The sequence below is a fragment of the Hetaerina americana genome, unplaced genomic scaffold (genome assembly GCF_022747635.1).
Source record: "Hetaerina americana unplaced genomic scaffold, ioHetAmer1.1.p SCAF_15, whole genome shotgun sequence".
Lineage (NCBI taxonomy): Eukaryota > Metazoa > Arthropoda > Insecta > Odonata > Calopterygidae > Hetaerina > Hetaerina americana.
The window spans coordinates 3090132-3114726 of record NW_027286625.1 but is presented as its reverse complement, the minus strand read 5'-3'; the positions used below and the strand labels follow the sequence as shown (position 1 = coordinate 3114726).

Genomic DNA, 24595 nt, shown 5'->3' with positions numbered 1-24595 from the left:
ACTTTTTCTAGCTCTTCTACCAACTCCTCAACGACCTCCGTCACCCCCTCAATAGCTGCCGGGCGGGCGGTATCCTTAGAGGGCTCTTTTCCTTCGACCACCTTTGTTTCCGTGGCTCTGACAGTCGGAGCTGCCTCATCGACTTCCGTTATTTCCACCGACGGAGATTTCGGTTCGCCTTCCCTCTCAGAGATGGGTGGCTTCGGTATAACCAATTCCTCTTTTGGGGTCTCAACCGCCGGCTCTTCCGGCGCCGGTAAACCTGGTTCCTCAGGCGTCGCCTCTACGACTTCCTTCGTTACGATCTCGTCCACCACCTCCTCGCTAACGAATTCCGTCTGTGCCTTGGTGTGTTTTACCTCGGTTATTATTTCCACAGACTCAGTAATGGCCTCGGATACCTCCACGACTTTCTTGCGCACCACCACCTCCTCTACCGGCGTTGGCTTCAATGCCTCCGGAATCACACCTTCCACTACTTCGCGTGTTTCCTCGAGCAACGTGCTATCCGAGACCTTAGCGACATCGACGACTTTTTCGACCGATTCCGCTTCCTCGTCTACTAAGGCAGCGGTCACCTCGCCCACTTCGTCTTTTTTCACTCCTACCGCTTTATCCTCCTCCTCGTCCCTCATCTCAAGGACTACCTTTTCCTCAGCCGCGGGAGACGCGTCAGCGGGAACCTCTTCTACGACCGTTTCCATTTCTTCGATCATCACTTCCGGCTTGCTTTCGTCCTCTCCCACCGAAGGTAATCCCTCCGGGCTTTCGCGCTCATCGACTGAAAGTGCCGGAATCGGTTCTTTCGGTTTAAGTTCCTCCTCCGCTACCGGGGAAACGGCTTCCTTCGGCGATTTTTCACCGCCTTCCTTCATTACCACATCATCACCTACCTCCTTCGTAACCTCCGTAGGCGATACGGGCACCTTTGCCTCGGTAATTATTTCGACTGTCTCCGTTATCTCCTGGGACACCTCGACGACCTTCTCGGCTTCGACCACCTGCTCTATTACCTTCCTACGCTCGACAGCCTCGGACACCACGCTCTCTCGTACCACGCCTACCTTCTCGAGGGTCTCGACTAGCGACACATCCGAGACCTTTGCTCTTTCCTCAGCTACCTCCTCTGCGGGGAATTGCGCTCGCTCTTCCTCTCGCGCAAGGGTCACCTCGACCACTTCCCGCTCTAATGTTTCCGAAGGTACGACCACGTCCTCTTTTGGAGCGGCTACTTCTTCCTCGGGCGAGAAGTCGTCTTGCCTCTCGACTGACACCGGAGACGGCTCTTTTACCTCTTCCTTTACTTTTTCTAGCTCTTCTACCAACTCCTCAACGACCTCCGTCACCCCCTCAATAGCTGCCGGGCGGGCGGTATCCTTAGAGGGCTCTTTTCCTTCGACCACCTTTGTTTCCGTGGCTCTGACAGTCGGAGCTGCCTCATCGACTTCCGTTATTTCCACCGACGGAGATTTAGGTTCGCCTTCCCTCTCAGAGATGGGTGGCTTCGGTATAACCAATTCCTCTTTTGGGGTCTCAACCGCCGGCTCTTCCGGCGCCGGTAAACCTGGTTCCTCAGGCGTCGCCTCTACGACTTCCTTCGTTACGATCTCGTCCACCACCTCCTCGCTAACGAATTCCGTCTGTGCCTTGGTGTCTTTTACCTCGTTTATTATTTCCACAGACTCAGTAATGGCCTCGGATACCTCCACGACTTTCTTGCGCACCACCACCTCCTCTACCGGCGTTGGCTTCAATGCCTCCGGAATCACACCTTCCACTACTTCGCGTGTTTCCTCGAGCAACGTGCTATCCGAGATCTTAGCGACATCGACGACTTTTTCGACCGATTCCGCTTCCTCGTCTACTAAGGCAGCGGTCACCTCGCCCACTTCGTCTTTTTTCACTCCTACCGCTTTATCCTCCTCCTCGTCCCTCATCTCAAGGACTACCTTTACCTCAGCCGCGGGAGACGCGTCAGCGGGAACCTCTTCTACGACCGTTTCCATTTCTTCGATCATCACTTCCGGCTTGCTTTCGTCCTCTCCCACCGATGGTAATCCCTCCGGGCTTTCGCGCTCATCGACTGAAAGTGCCGGAATCGGTTCTTTCGGTTTAAGTTCCTCCTCCGCTACCGGGGAAACGGCTTCCTTCGGCGATTTTTCACCGCCTTCCTTCATTACCACATCATCACCTACCTCCTTCGTAACCTCCGTAGGCGATACGGGCACCTTTGCCTCGCTAATTATTTCGACCGTCTCCGTTATCTTTTGGGACACCTCGACGAACTTCTCGGCTTCGACCACCTGCTCTATTACCTTCCTACGCTCGACAGCCTCGGACACCACGCTCTCTCGTACCACGCCTTCCTTCTCGAGGGTCTCGACTAGCGACACATCCGAGACCTTTGCTCTTTCCTCAGCTACCTCCTCTGCGGGGAATTGCGCTCGCTCTTCCTCTCGCGCAAGGGTCACCTCGACCACTTCCCGCTCTAATGTTTCCGAAGGTACGACCACGTCCTCTTTTGGAGCGGCTACTTCTTCCTCGGGCGAGAGGTCGTCTTGCCTCTCGACTGACACCGGAGACGGCTCTTTTACCTCTTCCTTTACTTTTTCTTGCTCTTCTACCAACTCCTCAACGACCTCCGTCACCCCCTCAATAGCTGCCGGGCGGGCGGTATCCTTAGAGGGATCTTTTCCTTCGACCACCTTTGTTTCCGTGGCTCTGACAGTCGGAGCTGCCTCATCGACTTCCGTTATTTCCACCGACGGAGATTTCGGTTCGCCTTCCCTCTCAGAGATGGGTGGCTCCGGTATAACCAATTCCTCTTTCGGGGTCTCAACCGCCGGCTCGTCCGGCGCCGGTAAACCTGGTTCCTCAGGCGTCGCCTCTACGACTTCCTTCGTTATGATCTCGTCCACCACCTCCTCGCTAACGAATTCCGTCTGTGCCTTGGTGTCTTTTACCTCGGTTATTATTTCCACAGACTCAGTAATGGCCTCGGATACCTCCACGACTTTCTTGCGCACCACCACCTCCTCTACCGGCGTTGGCTTCAATGCCTCCGGAATCACACCTTCCAGTACTTCGCGTGTTTCCTGGAGCAACGTGCTATCCGAGACCTTAGCGACATCGACGACTTTTTCGACCGATTCCGCTTCCTCGTCTACTAAGGCAGCGGTCACCTCGCCCACTTCGTCTTTTTTCACTCCTACCGCTTTATCCTCCTCCTCGTCCCTCATCTCAAGGACTACCTTTTCCTCAGCCGCGGGAGACGCGTCAGCGGGAACCTCTTCTACGACCGTTTCCATTTCTTCGATCATCACTTCCGGCTTGCTTTCGTCCTCTCCCACCGAAGGTAATCCCTCCGGGCTTTCGCGCTCATCGACTGAAAGTGCCGGAATCGGTTTTTTCGGTTTAAGTTCCTCCTCCGCTACCGGGGAAACGGCTTCCTTCGGCGATTTTTCACCGCCTTCCTTCAATACCACATCATCACCTACCTCCTTCGTAACCTCCGTAGGCGATACGGGCACCTTTGCCTCGCTAATTATTTCGACTGTCTCCGTTATCTCCTGGGACACCTCGACGACCTTCTCGGCTTCGACCACCTGCTCTATTACCTTCCTACGCTCGACAGCCTCGGACACCACGCTCTCTCGTACCACGCCTTCCTTCTCGAGGGTCTCGACTAGCGACACATCCGAGATTTTTGAGACATCCTCTCCTGCACATGAGACCGCTGGGTGGGTATGCTCTCCAGTTTCTATTTTAGGAGGTATCTCCGTAATTTTTTCCTTAGTTAATTTTTCTTTTTCTTTACGTTCTTCTAAAGTTACTTTCGATATCTGTTCTATAGCTATTTTAGGTAAAGTTTGATCATCTAATTGATAATTACTATCTTCTGTTTGCGTCGTAGTAATTTTTTCGGACTTCTCTTTTTCATGTTCTGTGTATTGTTTTTTTATTTCTTCTGTTGTAAACCCGAGTTTTGATTCTTTTGGTTTTTCTTCATATTTATATGTGATGTTTGGTAGGTCTTTCTTGACATAAATCGTTTCTTTGTGTTTATATAATGTTTTTATATCCCTTTTTTGTCTTAAATGCTCTTCTTCGTCAATTTTTTGTTGATATGATTTTTTCAATTCAACTACCGACTTTGGTTTTTCTTCTTCGGGAGATAGAATGTCGCGCTTTTCAAATATTACTTCCTTTGTAGCATCTAGTGCCAGTTCATTTTCTTTATTTATTTCAATGAATGGTGTCGTTTCGCTTGCATACTTTTCCTTTCTGACTGTGGTATCTACCGTTTTTTCTGCTTTTGGGAAATGTTTTCTTTCTAATTTATCCGTCGTTATTCCTCTCGATGCTCTTTGAAATTCTAATGACTTTTCTATTTCCACTCCTTCCGATTCTCTTTCGTCATATTTTTCTATTGGTAGGATTTCTAGCGGTCCTCCCTCTTTTGTTTCCTTTTCTACCGATTTTTGCATATCATCGTCTTTTTCTTTTAACAGACCTATTTCTCGCTCTTCTTTCTTCACCTCTGTAATATAGTCTTCTTGGACTTTTGCTCGCTCTTTTTCTAGATGGATAAATTCTTTTGTTTTTTTTTCATGGACTATGACTCTCTTCTGCATCCTTGAACTCTTTTCTCGTGACCATTTTTCCGGCGGTTCAAGAGTTAATTCCATTGATTGTATTAATTTTGAAATTTCTGCATCTCTTTTATCTATTTGCTTTTCTTCTTTGCCGTCTTCCATTGGGGATACCTCTTCTTCCTTTGCTTTAGGTGGAATTTTACTTGCGACGGAAAACTCTCTTTCTTCTTCTGTCATATCTTTAGGTGGAATTATTTTCTGACTCCTAGGTTCTTTTTCTATTAACTTTTCTGATTCTGATTCCTGCGTAAAAAACCGCTGCAGTTGCTTTATTTTTGGTCCTACGTTTTTCGTATGAGTTATGATAGCTTTAGAAGGAGAATCGGACAAAGATGTTACTGCGGACTTTTTCTTTTTGGGCTCTACTTGGACGGCAACGTCTGATTCGATATATTTTAATTTATCTTCTTGTTTAAGTTTATCTGAATCTATAGATGATGCGATTGTCACGGGTGCGCTATCTATTCTCCCTGTTTCTCTCACTAGGCGAATATCGGCTGCTGTAAAATCTATTTCATCTACTACCTTTTCCGGCGGTGTATCTTCTGGTGGTCTAGGCAGTGAGCCTTCCTCTAGCATTCTTACCATCGTTTTAACATCTCCAGAATCCCTTCTCCTTCTTTCAACTATTTCCTCGACTTCTTTCGGCCTGCTGGATATAATCTGCTGTGCATGTGCTGGACGGTCTCTTATTAGAGATTTTTCTTGTGAGGACGGTATAGTTTTTATGTGAAAAGTGGACAAAGAGGCGGTCTGAACTGAGGTAAATGGAGTAATGACCGACTGAATGGACGCAATAGATTTCGGTTTCTCTTCCAGCATCTCCTTGGTGATTGGACTGGATGCGACATCCATTCTTTCGGGAATTTGAGTTTGTGCTGTTGGACCTTCTATCGATATCGGACTTGTGCTCTCAGATAAAGAGAGCTTCACGGGACTTATACCGGCGTCGCGAGTTTCTATCGCGTCAGTAAGCACACCTGCTTCGGATGTTTCTACCTGAAGTGGACTGAGAGCTACAGTCACTCCTGCAGCATATACGGGACTAATAGCCGCGTCAGAGTACGTAATGTTGTCTCGGAAAAAGTCTAGGCCGGGGACAGCGACCTCGGTCTGAATTGGACTGAAACCTGCATCCGTTAACTCTGCCTCCGTGTCGACCGCCGTGTCCGAAATCGGCGGCCGGTGGACGGGGCTGGTTACCGTATCGGTGTCCGTTGTGGCAGTGTCTGTTCGCGTCATACCAATACCCGTGTCGGTTATGTGCGCCGCGCTTTCCGTGGTAGGACTCTCAAATGGAGAATATCCTCCTATTTCCTGCGTCTCGTAATGATAAATACTCTTTTCACCACTGAATATAACCGTTTCTCCTCCCCCTAACGTCTCCTTCTTCTTTTCTTTGACTTCAGTCTCGAATTTTTCCCGTATTTCGGACTCCCTTCCCCCTATACTCACAACATCTTCGTCTGGATGTTTTACTACATACTCCCTTCCCTCTGTTGAAGTTACTTCATCCGCTCCTCTACTCCCTTCCTCCTCTTCCTCCACATCTCCCCGTTCAACTCCCATTTCCTCGGGAGGTGTCGGTACGGGAAATGCCGACCGGCGGCCCGTACCCGCGCTTGTCGTCAGACCTACGTCAACCCTCTGGGACGTCTCTTTTCCGGATTCCTTCGTCGTGGTCGTGACGCTAATGTGTGACTGAGATCGTATCGATATCTCAAAACCTCTCACAAATTCCTGCGCTCCGTACAAAGTAAGGCGGCTCTCGGAAGACGCACTGGCGTCCCGAGTGTGTACCTCCTTCCGCCCGATTACCAATTCAAGGGTTGGGGCTCTAGGTGAGGGCGCGGGGGCCCTCTCCACCAGTGGAGACTCCGCATGAGGTGAAGGTGGCTCCCGCTTTCCACCTCCTTGGACGCTAACTGGACTGGTCTTCTCGTCGAGGGGGCTCGTGCCCCGGTCGACCCTATCGGAGTCCCCTCTACTACTTGAGTGTGGAGCGTCTTCTGGTTGGTCCGGGGGTGGTTGCGGCGCTGGCGGCATCTCTCCACCCCCATCGTCAGGTTGGTCCGAACCGCCAACTCCGCCCCTACCCGGCTCCCCATGCGAAGGCTCTTCTGCCTCGGGAGTTATTCCACCGGTCAGTCTCGTAACGGCAGGAGATGGCGCGTCCCCTCCTAATGGCTCGGCATCCTTGTATCGCTGTGGTTTGGCGTTCAAGTTTCCCTTCTCGTATTCTGATTTCTTGGAGTCTTTCGAACCTTTCTCCTCGGGTGAAGTGTAGGTAACTCGCTCGTCCGTTTCTCGACTTTTCAGTTCATCCTCGGGCATTTGTTTTGATGTCGGTTTTTTATATGTAAAGAGGTTGTGGAGCTGGGCCATTCTCAGTGATACCAGTTCTACTTCAGGCGTGCCTTCGCTGTCGGACCCCGCCTCAAAGGGGTGCCTTTCGACTGGAGGCGTTTCCATAGGAAAATGCTCCTTGAATCCATCCGATTCCAGAGATTCTGCCACCGTAGAATCATCTTGGGGTGTAACTGTTCCCGTAAAGAGGAGTAAATGCCTGCGGTTAGACTAATGCTGCTACACAAACGTCCATAGAAAATGCATCTCAGGTGTTTGCCATCGTTGCTATTGCCATTAGTGCTCCAATTTCTTAGTCCATAATGCGATCAGATTATTGTTGCTTGATCCCTATCCATGCATCTACACATCTGACACACCTCTGATTAGTTTCTAACAATGAGCCAACTATCTATCCACATGATTCATGCGTCCTTCCCTGAGTAAGTTTAAATTTATGTGATTTGCATCCTATAACCGTAATAAATAAAATGAAATCGCATTTCTTAGTTTCTGATAACCTTAATTACTATATATTAGGATTCCGTTTAAGTGAAACTATTCTACGGGTATTAACTACTGCACTCTTAACCTTCTTATTCTTCATTTCGCGGTTTGATATTTACACTGTTTGACTGTGCGTATTAGACCACCTTGAATAAAACATAACGCAACACAACTGAAAATTTACAAACGTGTAATGTAAGATAAGCAAAGCCGAATCACCTAAAATTGCATGACAATAATGAAAATAATTTCGAATACCCTGCGATAAATATTTTTTCACACAGCAACGGAAAATTTTATTTCAATCGATTAAAAAATAAGGCGCCATTTCAATAAAATGCCATACATTTCATTCGTCACCACCTCAATGCTAGGGAAAAACATTAACCACTCACATTTTTAATATGCGCGGAAAAAACGAAAATAGAATAACCTATGTTATCGAGACATTTCTCTCTTTATTTCGTTGAATGTATCCTTCAATTAAGAAAATATCACCTTCTAAGGCTAAACAACACAGCGTAAAATCAAAGCAGAGAAATAAAAGCGTCCTTGAAAGTACTTACCATGAAAGGGTGCGGGATAGAAAGTTATAGGTTTGGATTGGTCAAAGATGGTTTCAGTTGTGTGGTAGAGTGAAATGTGGTTGTGTGCGAAATTGTAATTTTTTTATAATCTGACGGAAGATTATTCTACGGATAACGCAATACAATACCAACCTAAACCCTTTACCATAAAAAAGGATGTAACACTGGAGTTAGATATGCTGACAAGAACTCACATGTATATCTCGGAATGTGTATATTAAATTTTTTTTGAAAAAATGAATTTTTAACACTTGTGGCAATAGAACGTTGACATAACTAGCACGTCAATGCAAGATCGATAAAAAAAACTAAGCTTCTGATTAAAGCGGCAACCAGCATAGTATTCTCATTCAATGATTTCGATCAATTAAAATCGCAAAAGCTGCAAAAAACCGATTTTTTTAAAGTAGGCCAGCAGGTCATATTGTCATGGATATTAACGCATTTCAAACATCTTAATAGCGACTTCAACAGAATCTCAATGGAGCAATTTGATTTACCTCCATGCATGTAACCACTGCATAAATTCTTTGAAGCGAGCATGCAGCAATTACTCTAGTAAACTATACAGTAAAGAAAAGTGATGCGGCCGAAATAAGGAGTCACAAATATGTGTATAGATCTTGCAAGGGAAAAAAGTATCAAATCCCGACTTAATATGCATCAGTCACTAGGGGAAAAAGCACGGGATGCCTTACCCGTTGCATTAAGACATTCCAAAGAGCAGGATCTCCGGAGCGGAGTGCAGTCAACGGGCATACGAAGCACAGACACTTAAAAGAGTTTTGGTGGGGGTGGAACAACAATGCACTCACTTCCATGACAATATATGTAAATGAACGACCCGGCCCGGTTTGCCTCAAACGCGGCATCCGCCAAGAATCAAAAAGAACGCCGGTGTCCGAGCACCTCATCAACGGTCATTATTTCATCAATGGCAAAAATTGCGTTCATCGGATGCTTGTTCCGGCCTTCTTTCAGTGAAACGGGGCCGATTGAGGGGATCAAGGTAGAGCGTAAATAAAAAAATGAGCACGATGCTTCTACTCACAAGCCAGTGCTAAGAGGTGGATGAGTTGAGCCTCTAAGAGAAAAGCGCAGAGGATGACCCCCTGGCACTGTGGACACCCCATATTTCCTCTCCCTATCTCTCCGAAGCAATCATCCGCAAATACGCAAACGAGGCGGCGATTCTCTCGTCGTGTGGACCAGACGACGATGCGCGCACCAACTTCTTTCCCCTCCTCGTCTGGGCACTCTTTGTCCTCGTTTCCCTTTCCTTCGATTCGACAAATAATCCGCCCACTTGTGGTCCAGCGAGCCACGCCCCCACCCCCACCCTTGTCCCCACTCACTAGCACTGCGCCCTTCTTCCCTGGGATAAATCGCGCATTCTCGCTACTACAGGAGGAAATAGGTTGGTGGCAGCATGCCGTCTTTGTCCCACCGAGAGGTCTGTTAAGTGACGCACAAGAGCCCGGTGAAGCTACGTAAAGCCATGTAGCGCGAACCCCCCGGCGACCGAAGTCCCGTCGTTCTTGCGAGAAAATCCTCCGCCGTGGCACATTTAGTCGGGAGAGAAAGGGACCGTATGACGAGAAAGGTATTCATTCCCTAGCTCTTCCTTCCCCCGGATCCCTCTCTTTGCTTCCTCTCTCTCACACATTTTTTCTTTCGAAATGCTAATGACATTATAGGTTACACAGAAGACACAAAAATGCAAGTCTCCTTTCAAACCGGCGGGGAAAAGCGCCTCACGGCCGTCGGAGAGGGGTTTTTGGCACGTATGTAGGCACGCAAGAGTGTGACCTAATGCACAATTGGATTTGGTCGTGTATGAGCGAACAATCAATGGCGAAAATAAACGAATGGAACTGGAAAAAAACAAGAATGCTAGTCACTCGAAGGATGTCACTCGTAGGCTTTAGTAGGCATACATGTAAAAATCTGTATCGATATATAAATTATGCAACTAATAATTTTGTAATTTTTCCGCACTTATTCCTATTGCTGAACGACAGGGCGTCAACAGGTCAATATCATTAACAAGTTTAACTAGAATGTAACTCGCTTAGGATACGGATCGGAAATGAAAGTTGACGATTGTGAAAAAATAAAAATCGGTCATCTTCTTTTAACATAGAATGCTTTATCGGCAGTTAAGTCCGGAACAATTCATTATGTATGCACGCAGGCGTAGTATGTATAAGTGTGGATATCAGCAGATTATTGAGGTGTGAGTAAAGAAAGGTGGAAAGAAAATTGGGAGTACAGGGACCATGAAACGTTGTGACGGGAAGGATAGAGGATTGGAGAAGAGGCACCAATGACACAACGGCACACGGCAAAGACAACGAATAGAACAGAAAACAAACCAAACGTGCAGCTAAAAAGAATTATTCAACAACAAACACAGAGCACACATGGCATACCATCGTCAAACTTCGGATTATGAAAAAAAAACAAACTTCATTTCGGTTCAATCACTGAGCACAGAGACTATTCAAGGGAGTCGCCGACGCGGGCATGTTCCATTTGTTTGGGGATCGGAAATATTTTTTTTGGGAAAGGGACGAGAAAATAAAGGACGGAGAACGGTAGGCGACGACACCGTCCTGGGTAAAAACTCATTCGGTGCACTCGGGGCACTTTTCATCATTTTTCCTCCATCAAACCCCAAGGAGGACCCCCCTCAAAAAACTTCCCGAAATTCAGGAAGGAGATATATTGCATTGCGTGAGAACAAAAAACGCCGGCGAGGCGCTATGACGAGGGGGCAGGAGGGAGAGGAGCGTTTCAAACACCGCCACTGTAAATTTTCGCGGCGATGTCCTCTCGCTCCCCCTGACCACACGGCGCGCGCTCTCGGCCGAGGGGAATGAGGGGGGGGGGGGTAACAATTCAAGGCTAACTTACCTCCGGGTCGCGGGGCTTTCTGTTCAGAAGGGCGCTCGGAAGGCGCGGGCCGCGATTTCGAGGAACTAGGATCGCGGGCTCACAACCGGGGCTCCTCCGGGGAGATAGAGCGAGCGAGAAAGAGAGAACACGGGAACGAGAAACCGAGCGCGGAGCACAGGGTGACGCAGACCGACCTCCAACGACGCTGAAGCACAACTACTCCTCCATAAGGCCTCCGAGACGTGTAGGGGGCGGTATGTGGAGGGGAGGAGGAGGTCGAGGATGAGAGGGCGACGTGTTGAGCACGTGATTAGACGAAGGTTAGGGGGTTGAGGGTGGCGCGCGCGGAGGGAGCGGAATAGGGGCGTTCGAGGGAGGGTAACCCCCACGCCCCATGCCCTTTCCCTCCTCTTTCTTTCCTACTTGGTCCTAAAACCTCTCTCTCCCCCCGCCCACCCCTCTGACACCCATACATACCGGGGGCGTGTCACGGCGGGTGGGGTTCTAAGGAAGGGGTGAGGTGGGTTTGGAGAGCACGTCGGCGTGGAAAGTCGTAGGCGGGAAAGGGGCACCGGGAGGGGGGCATAGGGGGACGTCCATGAGTAGAGCGAGAGGATGGGGTCGGCCGGTCTCCGTTGATTCCTATTATTCTATTATGCGATTAAGCCATAGTGGTGCGCTTCACCCTTCATGGGAAGAGTCTGTGCATTGAAGGCTCCCCTGACAAGGTAGTGGTGGGGACGATGAGGTGAGCGAGGGGTCTGGTGGAAGGGAAGGCGTTTGCGCGTCGCCTACAACTCCAGGGGCACCTCCAATGTTGGTTAGTCGGTTAGTGGAGGTTTTGGGGCGGAGGTTGGCAGGGTGAGAGGGGGTACCTTTGGAGGGCTTCCGTGCGGGAATTTCGGTTGGCCATCTTCCGCAGCCGCCAGAGTTCCGGGAATGTAAGGAAAAGAGAAGTTCAAGAAGTCAAGGGGAGAAGGAGATCAAGATGGATGTGTGCGGCCTACTCCCGTGAATTCAACCGACCGCCCCGCACCTCTTTTCCTTCCTCCCCGTTTTTCTCCCGATCTGTCTCTCCACCCTCCCCCTCGGGCGGCGAGAACGCACCCGCGTTGGGGGATGGGTCGCGCATGACTCAGGGTGAAGGAATCGCGTCGTAACAATGTGCTACGCTTCCTCATCCTCCCGAAAGATCATTTAAGTGGAAGGAAATATCTGCTATCTGTTTATTTTTGAGAGTCGTTCCCATTGAAAGATCGCGACCGTTCCGACGAGGATCCGCGCCGACCGATTTGGCGAGGCGTCCACGCAGGTAACCACTTTGCTTGGCTTCACAGAGAGCGCTATTGGCATAGACGAGATGCTAGATTTGCCAGGAGGGTAGTGGGAAACGCATCGACGTTAAACCTCATCAGGGTTGCCACCTGAAGTTCTTCCCCAACCTGGGGCCGCAGCCATAGTTTAAACCACCTGGGGTAGTTGACAAATATACGAGGGTCATCCGGAAAGTAGTACCCGTTCGTGAAATAAAGACACAAAAGTAAATATTAACAAACATAAAAAATTTTATTTGAAAGAGGATACTTTAAACTACTTCTCAACATAATCTCCAAGCAAATTAAGGCATTTGTCATAACGTGTGACAAGTTTCTGTATTCCTGCTGCATAGTCCTTCGCCGCCAGCTCATTGAGATACGCGAGGGACCCATCTTGCTCAAATTTTTGCATAATGCAGATGGTGTTTAACAATTTCATGAACAATTGTTCGAGAAACATTGGGAAAATGCTCACAGATGTCATCAATTGTGACGCGCCGATCGTTCCTCACGAATTCGTCAACTGAGCTCACCAGTTGGTCTGTAATGACAGACGGTCTCTCCGAACGCTCATCGTCGTGTGTGTTCCCCCTCCCCATGTTGAAGTTGCGACACCACCGCCGAACAGACGACTCGTCCATTACATTGTCTCCATACACCTCCTTTAATTGGCGATGAATATCACATGGGCGAACGTTTCTTGCATTGAGGAATTTAATCACTGCCCTCACTTCACAACTGGCGGCGTTGTCAATTTTTTTAAACATTGTAAACAATCACAGAAACAACACAGGCAATGCTAGCGTCACGCAACTTGGCTCAGAGAAGGCAGACAAGCCACTGAAGCTATCTGACCTCGTCCAGCGGCTACTCGCGTCGTCAGCACTTCATGCGGCACGAACGGGTACTACTTTCCGGATGACCCTCGTATAATTCCCTTGGAACCGTGCGGTTAAGCGTGCGTAAGGTAACCAATAACACAGTCGGTTGCTTTTTCCTTCGTTTCCTTCCTTTCGTTTCTCTTCGTGATTTAGCACGAATATCTAGTAATCAGATAAAACGCGGAACAGGGGAAATTCTCTTAATAGAAGATTTAAAAAAATAAATATTTCAGCGATCATATCGGAGGGCCATTTTTTTGTCGTCAAATTTTGAATCATAACCTTTTATTATAATTGGACACACTTGTCCGAGTTTTTAATTCTACAATGATAAGTCAATTTTGACTGACGGAACCATCATGAGAACATGTAAAATGAAATTAATTCACGATTGGTGAGTATTAGTCGCTTGTAAATCGTGTGTGGATGCTGATCAGGAAATTACCTATATTCATAAGGCCAATTCAATATATATATATATATATATATATATATATATATATATATATATATATATATATATATATATGTATATATATATACACACATATATATTTATTTATTTGAATATATATTTATATTTATTTATTTGAATATATATTTAAATATAATTTTTGAATTTTTTCGTAGGCGCAATTTCCTTCAGCGGCAAAGAAGCAGATTCTTTTAACAACAAATGTCAGAGAGACCTTCCTCAGCGTTTCGAGTTTCACGCTTATGCGCTTTTGGAAAAGTCGATAAGGTTGGTTCCATTTTGAAAACAGACCACCGATTAATTGCTTTTCTCACTACAGTGCAATATACCCCTCTGGTAATTTGATTGCAGCAGTTTTCAATGGGGAGCTTTTTACCAAAATTTTTTTTCTGGAGGGAGGATTTACTAAGAATGTAAATAAAAAAATGTGGAATCATTTTTATTCATGAATGTTCGCAGAATATAGAATGATAACTGTCAGCCTCAATAGGATTAGATTAAGCGCATTAGGTGGAGACCACCAAGGAAGGGAATTCCTATGCTAACAAAATGCAAAAGCTGGCCAGAAGGCTTTCAACTCCTTGAAAATATATTTCTCCTTGCTGCTCTGCGGCTTTCCAAGTTAGCTACTCGCGTTTGTTTTCAAGTGTCTGTTTCTTGGTTCCCTATTGACTGATTTCCTTTAATGTCGAAACCTTTTCATGAGGTCACAATCAAGCATAAGAATTTGAAATGGTATCAAACTGAGCAATAAAACTGAGTACTAAATTAATTGTATTGTATGACGGTGAAACAAAAAACGGCGATTAATCGCTTTCATTGGACATACAGACCTAACTTAGAATCAAGCATATTGAAGTTAAGCATTGTTAAATGCGTGTTTTGGGCGATAATGAATATAAAACTTATGCATTACATACTATACAAGTATGTTCCAAGTTTTAAGAATGACTATTCCAAATAGTTAAAATAGAATTGCAATATTAGCATACGCTAACCTCCGAGTGCCCCGACGCGAATTCATTTTACTATTATTTATTGACTTTTTTTCTTTATACCCCTTATTCTTGGAGATATTGGTATTACAAATGTCTGCTTTAAGTTTCTTCTACTAACATAAATCTCCAATTTCTTGAAATTAAAATGAAAAGGAAATGACTTCAATGCGAAGGGGTGTATTTCAGACATAAATAACGGTTGTATTATAAATATTCTAACTTTAAATCGCGATATCATGATTGTGGCCTGTTGTAGGGAAAGGCCAAATATTAGCAAAGCTTCGTGTGGGGTCACATGTGTACCTCTCTCATAGGTGAGACATGAGAAAATTTCTTCACTCCGAGCTAAATCAGAAAGGCGATCTTGGGTACGAGCTCGGAGGATGCAACAAGTGATGGACTTAAAGAGTATTGCAAAGACTCGTTCCGCCCTATTTCAATCCCTACGAATGACTTTCCACCCGCCGAAGGCAGGTAGTAGGTCATATTTCAATGCCAAACTGTTTTTAAAGGTTCAACGAGGATTTTATAAATTCACTTTTCTAATATTTTGCCATTAAAAGGATATGAAATTAATTGAAATAATTAGCAAGAAGAATTAATGTGATAATAAAAGATGAATCGCGCGCTTGTGCGTTTTCGTTTGAGACACAAAATATTTCTTACAACGTATTTTTCAATGAACATTATGCATGTCAACATGGCACTTTACCGTTAATGGAAGCCCTTGTTTAATAATATCGTATATTTTTCAACGGAAACGAAATATTTTTCTCTTTGGTAGAAGAGAAGCAATCGAGACTCGGAACCTTCATACCGTTCACAAAAGTGTAAACCTGGCTAATTTCAAATAGTTAATAACGAATAGTGGAATCCAATTCGTTCTGCTCACAATGGATCGTAAAATTAGTTAATTGTGAGGACATATTAAATAAATTCATCGCAAATTAATATTTTTTCTTACATTGGGTCATCGATTGAATTAATATCTCCTTAGTTCTATAATCAAATGTAGATCCCTTAGAAATTTGCGATTATTGAATTTTTAATGGTATTGAACCAAGAATGTCCGTACATCCCTTTCGCGTGGAGGTAGGTTAGTCTCTGCTGCAAAATTAAGATCCAGAAATACTGGAATTAGATATAGCGAGGCTTAGGGAGAAAATTCGCCCTCTCTCCATATTTCCAAGAGGAAAATATTTACGTGGGTGATTTCCCAGGAATTGACTTCTAGGTTATTTCGACTGCGATATTATATGACTATTTATTAGTCAGTATCTTATCACGCAAAATTAAAATATCGCCACTGTATTAACTAAATAAAATTATAAAATCGAATTCTATTAATTTGGTACGTATATATTCCTTGGCCCTACGTATCAGGAAATCACATAAATTCCGACACAACGTCTGAAGAGAGTTCACCTCTAGGAATTATGCCATTAAAGTTTCGATAGATAGTAAGCGGGTTATCCTAAATCAATTTAAGAAGTAGGCCAGAAATCTTACCCAAATTTATTTGGGTCAATATTCAACACTGAAAGTGATAAGTTGTTTTTTTAAACCGATTTCCACTTTTCTTTTCTCAAGAAGCCATAGATTAGGGTCCTTGAGACTGGGATGCACTCCATTTTTCTGCATAAAGTCCGCAACGTCCGAGGATTTGTTCTCTTACTCTTCGTCAAAAGCCTTGTTTTTCCTTTGAAGTGGCAGAATCTGCTTTAGACTGAACTAACTGCTTCATTTCACGCATTCAAATCCCATAATACCCTATCGTTGTGATTGGGTCGGTCATTTCCGATATAGAGCTCCCTACGCATTTATGGTAATCACTCGTTCTTTTGACATTTATGTTTTAGCGTTGTTTCTTTTCGCCCCAAAGAAAACAACGTGCGCTTTAGTATACGCGTCAAATTGATTGAAAGCGGGTCAATAAATTGTTCTTCTAAATGCCAAGCCGCTTTAAGAGTGATGGTATGAGCATGCTTTTACTAGAGCTTCATAATAGCAGTTGATGCGGCGACATTGAAATGTATTCACGCCACTTGATAAAATATTTCTTTGTCAACCAAAGCATACGTCCATTACGCCAAGCAGCATAACTGAATATCACTTTATTTAGTGCACCTTCTAATGAGTTTACTTCGCGTGTAACACCACTAAGCTGGAATCACAGCAGTCTAATTTTATAATTATGGTCCCACGACACAAAAGGCAATTGAATATTATTTGTCAATTGAACACACCTCTAAGTAAGTCCTGTAAAAGCCATTTAAAAAGTTAAAAGCGCAAGTTAAGAAAGTGCAACTCAACCCACGATGAAACATAGACATCATGGCGTGAAACTTTGATCCAAATAATAAAAGGCATAAAATGTGCGCTAAAAAGGCTGCCATTCTGTGTATCAGTGAACTTAACAATGAAAACCTAACGCATTATCTTCTCTCTACACCCTATTTTATTCTCTAACATACATTTTCTATCTAAATGAAAATCACATAAAATATTATGTTCACATTTGATGCTTTGATTGAAATTGATTGTTAATCATGTCGATTCGGGCGTTGGAATCTCCTCCGTAACATCTTTCTTTGTATTCATAAATTCCATTGCTATTAATAATAAAAGTGTAATCCTGAGAATAATACATGAGCATTTAGGGTCACTTTGGATGTAAATAAGAATACAGTGTGGAGTATGGTCATGTGCTTTCCCAGCGAATTGCTGTAGAAAAGGCTATACTGGTCTTCAATCGGGTCAGCTCCTCCATCGATGACACCAACGTTTCGGAAAACGAGTCGCTTTTTCCATCATCAGCCCTGAGTATGGAAAACGACTCGTTTTCCGAAACGTTGGCGTCATCGATGAAGGAACTGACCCGATGAAATACCCGAATAGCCTTTTCCACAGAATACAGTGTGAATTTTAAGAAAAATTCAAGGCAAAATCTTATGGCAAACCTCATTCTGAAGGTGTTAAATGAGGAATGGTCTGTTGGGAATGTTAATTACCACCTGGCTTCATTCTGTTTACGTATAAATAAAATTTTCTGTCTTACATTTCATTTAAACCATGATTTTGTGAATGGTGCTCCTCATGTCGACACTGTGGCGGATTAAGTCCAGTACGCCTATTGCGTTGTAGATATATTTAAATGTTCCACTTAATTGCCTAAACCATATTTAAATGGTCGGTAAATTACTAAAAAACAGATAGAATTGAATGATAAAACAAAATATGTGCCATGGCTGACACACTCCCTAGAAGGCCGTATAAGGGAACTTCTTCTTGGATAAGCAGTACATTTTTATGAGAGTGTTACAATAGGCTGTCGTTTTGGGAGTATTACCCCTTGATATTAATTTTATTCGGACCTTTTTTGATTAAGAGAAGCCAACAAAGTACTACTTCATTAATGATTGATATCTGCAAAAGAAAGCAAATCATTGACAGATTTTCTTGCGTTGGAATATTTAGTACTATGAGTATGGGCTCCTCATACCATAAAAATGAAAATTCAAACTCTTCACACATACAAACAAAACTATGTTATTGCAGAATGAACCTACGAAGTGACCATGGATGTCATTACATCAAGTACGTACTAGGTGAATTCAAGCTTTCATAGAAAATTATCTCTACTGATCTACCGGAAACGCATTCGCTAATCAAAATAACCTAAGGATTGGGGGACATGATTGTCAGAAAATCGATCACGTTTTTCTTACAAAAATCGTGAAACCAATAGAATATTTTCATAGATTCCGCAGACAATTTTTAAGATTGGGACTCGACGTTTCAACGACTCCTATGTCACAGTTCGGACTGGCAAAGTGTGAATTGCTGGCGGACCATATGCCCCTGTGATTATGTTGCGACAATAAAAATTGGACTTCGCTGGAAAGCCAGGAGGGAGTCGTCCATTATGTTCCGATGCGGATTTAAACCGTTGATGAGCAATCTCCGACCCATGGAATACAAGTCACCGACCGTTTACCGAGGGTAGCTTTTATTAATCTTAAACAGAGACCACGAAGCACCAATATTTTTGAGAACTACTAAAACAAAAATTCAAATGTAATTGTATATTAATACATATTTTACTGTTCTCACAATGAATTCTAATACGTGGAAGGTTTTCACTGCATTATATGGAATAACTTTCGGTTGTAGCAGTATTCGGGTTTTTAATGTAATCCGATGGGGATGCGTGACATACTCCAAATAGCAAACTCATCGATAAAAAAGTCCATGTATAACAAAAAGTCCAATCCTGAACCGGGATTCCAACATGTAATTTTCGAGTATGCCGGTGACCTCATTACTTATCGTGATGCCCAGACGCCTTCTCTTGAAGCTACATACTAGTCAATTTTAAAGTTATTGTATGTCACTGGGATATAACCTGCTTTACAAACTGTAGGGATATATTTCGTCAACACTTGTCGACATTTCACAAAATGTGATGCGGAAAACTATATGCAATTATTTCATAAATTGACTTTAGAAAATCAGAAACGGATTAAAGAGGAGTGGAAAGGAAGTAATTATTTTGGCGCAAATAATTGGGTTGCCAAATATTTTTTTAAAAATTGCGGATTCACGGAGAACTAGTGTTCCAGGGATGACCACCGATAGACTGGACAGGCATAGCATGGAGTTCTAGGCAGGACTAGAGGTTAATCAATACCATCAGACTACGGAGGAACGCTAATTCAGCCCTCGTCTTCACCCCCTCCCCCAATGGGATGTGGTCCCATTTGACGCACCACATTTCGTGGAACTGCGAGCGCGATGTTCGCGCGAGACACGCGGGAGTTGATATGCATCGAAGGAGGACCGTTGTCACCAGACACCTCACAAATCCAACATGGTTCTGCATCCGGGACTCGGAGACTGGTTTCGTGTGGCGCCCTAGCGTGACGGGGAGGCCCTCGCGACGTGACCCCGCGTCTTCCCTCTTCCTCTCCTTTCTCCCGACCGCTTTCATTATTTTCCCCGCCCTTGGAAATCCCCGAGGAAAGTGGGAGATGACATCAATGTATATTTTCGCCGACGAGTGTTTTCATAGTTTTCACCTGGGACTCCTGATGAATTAACAACAGCGCTGACTAATGATTTATTCTTATGCTCATTACATTGCAGTCAGCGCTCAAAATTTCCCCCCTCCAAATCCCACTTTTGCGATAGGCCTTGGAGTCATTTTAAGTCGTTTAACTTTTTATTGCGATTATTAGGAAAAATTCATACGTTTTTCCACTTAAATAGGTAACGCAGTTATCTCGTATATAAAAATACTTAATGAGTTTTCGTTAAGTCTTGAACTTCTAATCATTGGTTTACTTCTAATCACTGGTGATTGGCTTATTGCTGATGGTTTAAATGGAGACACTTCTTATTGGTGAAGGTAGCATAGCATTTCTTATGAGACTAGCATTGAATTAATTATGGTCAAAATAATCCTCTAATGAAAGTAGCCATACATTTTGTTAGAAATAAAGATTTGTGTACAATGACCTGAACTAATGATTTGGAGTCACCATAGAGTGACTACCGTAAGTTTCAAATGTTGTGGCTTGTCAATTGAACTTTTTCAATTGAGCAATTTTAATAGATACACTGTTCCAAAAAGTAGGGAACTGGTAAGCTGAACAAATGAAAATTCAAACATTGTTACTCAAAGAAAATAAAGTTCACATGCAGACTCAGGCATATGTGGAGACAGGAAATGAAAAATAGAATGTATTTGCATACCAGGTAATTCCACCAGGAGTTAGCTTGGCAATTAAGCATCTCTGCTATCAGAATTCAAAATTTGTTTTTAGACAAGTACATATGGTAACTTTCTTCATTGAACATGAAAGAATTAACGATGCATTCAGCAGCTGTATGTGGCATATTTAGGCAGCATTTGTAAAAGTATATCTGATATTTTACATGAAGAACAATGTCATCATGAAGTGAGTTTTATATGTGAAGATTGTGTTAGCAACACCTAGATTTGGTGGAGACTGACCTCTTTAATGCATTGGGTATTAGTTATCCTTGTTGGGATTAACACAAATATTAGATCAAACTGCAATGGTGGAGACTTTTAAGACAAAATTCTGCTGTAGCATTTGGTTTAACTTTCTTGGTAGCCTTCATGGAAATTAGAAGAACATTTTCACATTAAATGCTGTTTGATGAATGCCAGGAAGAAGATTTACCTGAAAATGATATTCAACTGAGTGGGATATTTACCAAAGATGAATGCTTGAAACAGCTGGTACCATTATTTGATTGGAAACACTTGTGATGTATAATACTGGCAATGAGTGATACTAACCAGGATATATATGAATTTCATTGAGATGATAAAGATGCACAATTTCCTCATAGCACTAAAAAACCCAATGTTAAACACTCCAGAAAACCAGTATGCGACATGGCTAATTCCACGTGCAAGGTACTAAGGAAGAGATTAAATTGAGAAGAAGACAAATTTTTCCAAGGATTAGGTGTTTACCTTGAATTATTTGGCATAAGAATGTGGATAATATTGAAACACTTCAATTACTGCATCTTCGCGAACACTGAAATCAATAATGCGCAATGCATTAATGTAACTTTAGATGAAAGGAAAAAACTGGCCTCTGAGGATATACACGTTTCCAAAACCTCTTGAGTAAAAAGTAAAAGGAGCAACACAAACTTTTAAGTAGCTGTTGTAAATCTTGTGAATTTTTAAATTCAGGGAAATAAATGTTTAAAAAATGTGATTGTGCTTCACTATGATATATGCTCACTATATTACCTTGCACAGGTATTTTGCACCAATCTGAATTGAAATTATTGGAAGAAATCATATGGTTTGTCAGAAAGAACTACATGTATAGAAGAAATTATTTTAATGCCTTACCCCCCATTTCAGAGCAGGTAATAGAAATGGCAAATTGTGCCAGCATAGCTGATTGATGGTGAATAAGAGAATATTATAGATTAATGAAGCAAAAGGGAGATATGCCATTCTTTAGTGAAGATATTGCTCAGTATGGAAAGGAAGAGGAAGTCATCAGAAAAAAGATGACTGAATGAAGAGTAAGAGACAGAAGATGACTCAGACTGGGTCTTAGATGTTGCTGATTCAGATAACTATTATCATGAATTTATGCCATGTGAAAATGAGATTGCCATAATAAATGCATTTTTTAAATAGATTACACTAAATGTAGACAAAATTTCTAAAACTTAACTCCAAAAACTAGAGAAAAATGAAAGCTCAATGCATTTTCGGCAGTAATAATATTGAAGGCCTGATGAAAAATATTCAAATTTACCTACCAAATTATTTGAGAAATCACACAAAATTACACACCTTCAGCTATTAGTATGATTGATATGTGTTAATAGAAATTAATATATTTTATTCACTTTTCTCTATTTAATGACACTGCAATCAGTGAACCATCCCTCCGAATCCACAGTTTATTATAATCATGAATACATGTTACCTAAAAAGTTGCCGTCCTCAATAAGTATCGTGGTATATTAGTTTAAAGAGAATGCTGGCTTAAATTCTTTTACCATTAGTACATCAAGGAAGTGGTAGGCACCGCCATACTTTTTCCTGACAAAAATACTAAATTATATTTCTTAATAATTAACCTTGATTGGAAAGTTTGCTAACATGTTATCTCTATTCTTACTATTAAAAGTTTTCACGAAATACATAAAAGAATGGCAAAAACCTCAATACAGTTTTCCATGGATTTACCAATTGGGGTTCCATAAAAATGCATTCCACCTATCTAACTCTAGGGTTTTCTCCTAATACTACTAGTTATTCCCAGACCTCTCTTGTGAATTAGAATAAGTCCTCTAACTCAACAAATGCAATACTATTTTTATTATTTTTCCACTATAATACCTATTACTATGCCACTCCCAATGAATATGGGTCATGATCATGAAAATTTTTCACATTAAATGGTTAAATTATTTCTAATCTATAGTTAATTTGGTCACTAGTACACATCTTAGAGGTCTACTGAACACTCCATTAAAATGGTAACCAGACATCCCTGCATAAGTGGATGATAGTTCAAAATTAAGGTCTCAGAAAATGTTCTATCTTTATTACCAATGGAAACTTCCTTCACCTTCCACATGCAATACATGTTAACATGATACACACAGCCAAATCTTAATTGAAGATGGTGATTAAAAATATGACATTAATATTTTAAAATCCCTTTCTCCACAAATTTTTAATCCTCCTTTACCACGCAATGTTCTTGTTCATATTCCCTAGCTAGAGTGCTCACAGATTTGAAAGGCAGAGTGAACCAGTCATCTATAAACTAAAATTGCTTATTTTTCATGCCTCATCAGCTTGACAAATGGTATGCCATATCATGCTTTGGAAACTAGACAAATTAGTAAAGACAAATGCAATCAACAAATCTAGAAATCCATCTACCAAATAAAATGCTTCCCCAGAGAGCCAAGTGTGGCTATTGAAGTCAAAACCCAATGGAATTATCACTATTTATTAATCATTCTTTGGTGATAGAGTCAAATATTTGTGGATGGAAAGCATCTATTGGACATGGATTCCTTAGATTTGAAAAAATTTAGTAATTTGACTGGTTCCTACCTTGAACAGACGAGAGTTCTTCGGGGTGAGTACTTAGATCATCTGACTGCCATGTCTCCGACTCTGCAAGTTGAGCAGCTTCCTCAGTGATGGAAGGTTCAGCCCCTATATCCAAGAAAAATGTGTTTGTGTTTAAAAAAAGAAAAAAAAACTCGCCAAATAAGGAATGGAAATGTTTACGTGAAAAGCATGCAATTATAAAAGACTTCAAATAAAGTAAGTAAACGCCAATGCTCAACTCTACAAATATTAACATATTTCAGTTGCAACAAGAAAGTGTGCATGCATGCTCAGATTTATCTACTCCAATCTTTCTACTCTGATCCATTTTTCTGATTTTTTGCTTCAAAATCTTTTTATTGGGTTTGTAGTAATATTAGATCAGAACTTCGTATGGTAGTAAACAAAAAGTTTCTAGGCAATGAAAAATAATATGCAAAAAATCAACAAAAAGAATTACAGTTTGAGTTGATATATGACAGCTTGTATAATAACTGGGGAGAACTAATATAGCATCTCCTTGAGCAATGCAGGGTTGGCAATGTAAAATACACAATTTACCTGGGTTGGCTGAATAAATGAGCCTTGGAATCAGAAAGGTACATCCCTAATGTTTCCATGTGGAGTATAATTTTGAGTATAAAATTGTGTACTCTGTGTTGAGGAAGTTGAATACATCAGTATGTTATTTATTTATTTTATTTATTTATTCAGTATAAGTCCGAAAACAGCACATTTTGGCCTTTACATCAAACTATTAACAACGATAACAATGGTCACATTTACAAACACCCAAGCCCTAGATGGAGCGAAACTCACCCAGGCGGGAATCGAACCCGCGACCCTTGGAATGGCAGACGAGGACGTTACCCCGCCGCCACCGGGGCCGGCAATTTACACTATTATAATCCTCAAATGAGATTAATTGTCTTTATCTAGTGTTTCAGATTGTTGATAGGTGTGTTGGGAATATGATTTCAAATTCTTCGTCTTACTGTGAAAACACACCTTAAAAGCTCTTACAGGTATATATTAAAAGTTGATGATTTTTTAATGCTCTACTATGAAGGCTATAGAGTTTAGGAGACAAAATTTCCTTACAGTATTAGTGCTCCTATGGCAATAAATTCAACCTTATGACTACACAAGTCCCTCTGCCTCCTAAGCAAGAATCCCTACCCAACCCCTCCAAGCACAGATATTCAAGGTCCCCAAGACACTTGTAACTTTCAACCTAACTAGTTTTATAAATTCTCTACGCATATGTATGTAAATTCAGGTTTGAATCTCAGAT

The 24595-nt window shown here is 42.6% G+C and overlaps 3 protein-coding genes across 3 annotated transcripts in view; all 3 read right to left on the bottom strand.

Moving 5' to 3' along the window:
- The window catches only part of LOC139686866 (microtubule-associated protein futsch-like), a 47191-nt gene extending 37485 nt beyond the window's left edge, over positions 1 to 9706 (bottom strand). The window contains exons 1-2 of the mRNA XM_071583942.1: positions 9147 to 9706; positions 3402 to 7195 (exon numbers count right to left, since the gene is read on the bottom strand). Of these exons, the coding sequence (XP_071440043.1) occupies positions 3402 to 7195; positions 9147 to 9228 (3876 nt within the window). The 5' untranslated portion in view covers positions 9229 to 9706. The remainder of the gene's footprint in view (positions 1 to 3401; positions 7196 to 9146) is intronic.
- Positions 1 to 11318, bottom strand: part of LOC139686745 (serine-rich adhesin for platelets-like) — a 112778-nt gene extending 101460 nt beyond the window's left edge. The window contains exon 1 of the mRNA XM_071583776.1: positions 11012 to 11318. The gene's annotated coding sequence lies outside the window, so the exon portion shown is untranslated. The remainder of the gene's footprint in view (positions 1 to 11011) is intronic.
- Positions 11319 to 22646: 11328 nt separating this feature from the next.
- LOC139686865 (ankyrin-3-like) overlaps positions 22647 to 24595 on the bottom strand; it is a 32714-nt gene continuing 30765 nt past the window's right edge. Inside the window, exons 12-13 of the mRNA XM_071583941.1 lie at positions 23302 to 23406; positions 22647 to 22726 (exon numbers count right to left, since the gene is read on the bottom strand). Coding sequence (XP_071440042.1) covers positions 22647 to 22726; positions 23302 to 23406 — 185 coding nt within the window. The remainder of the gene's footprint in view (positions 22727 to 23301; positions 23407 to 24595) is intronic.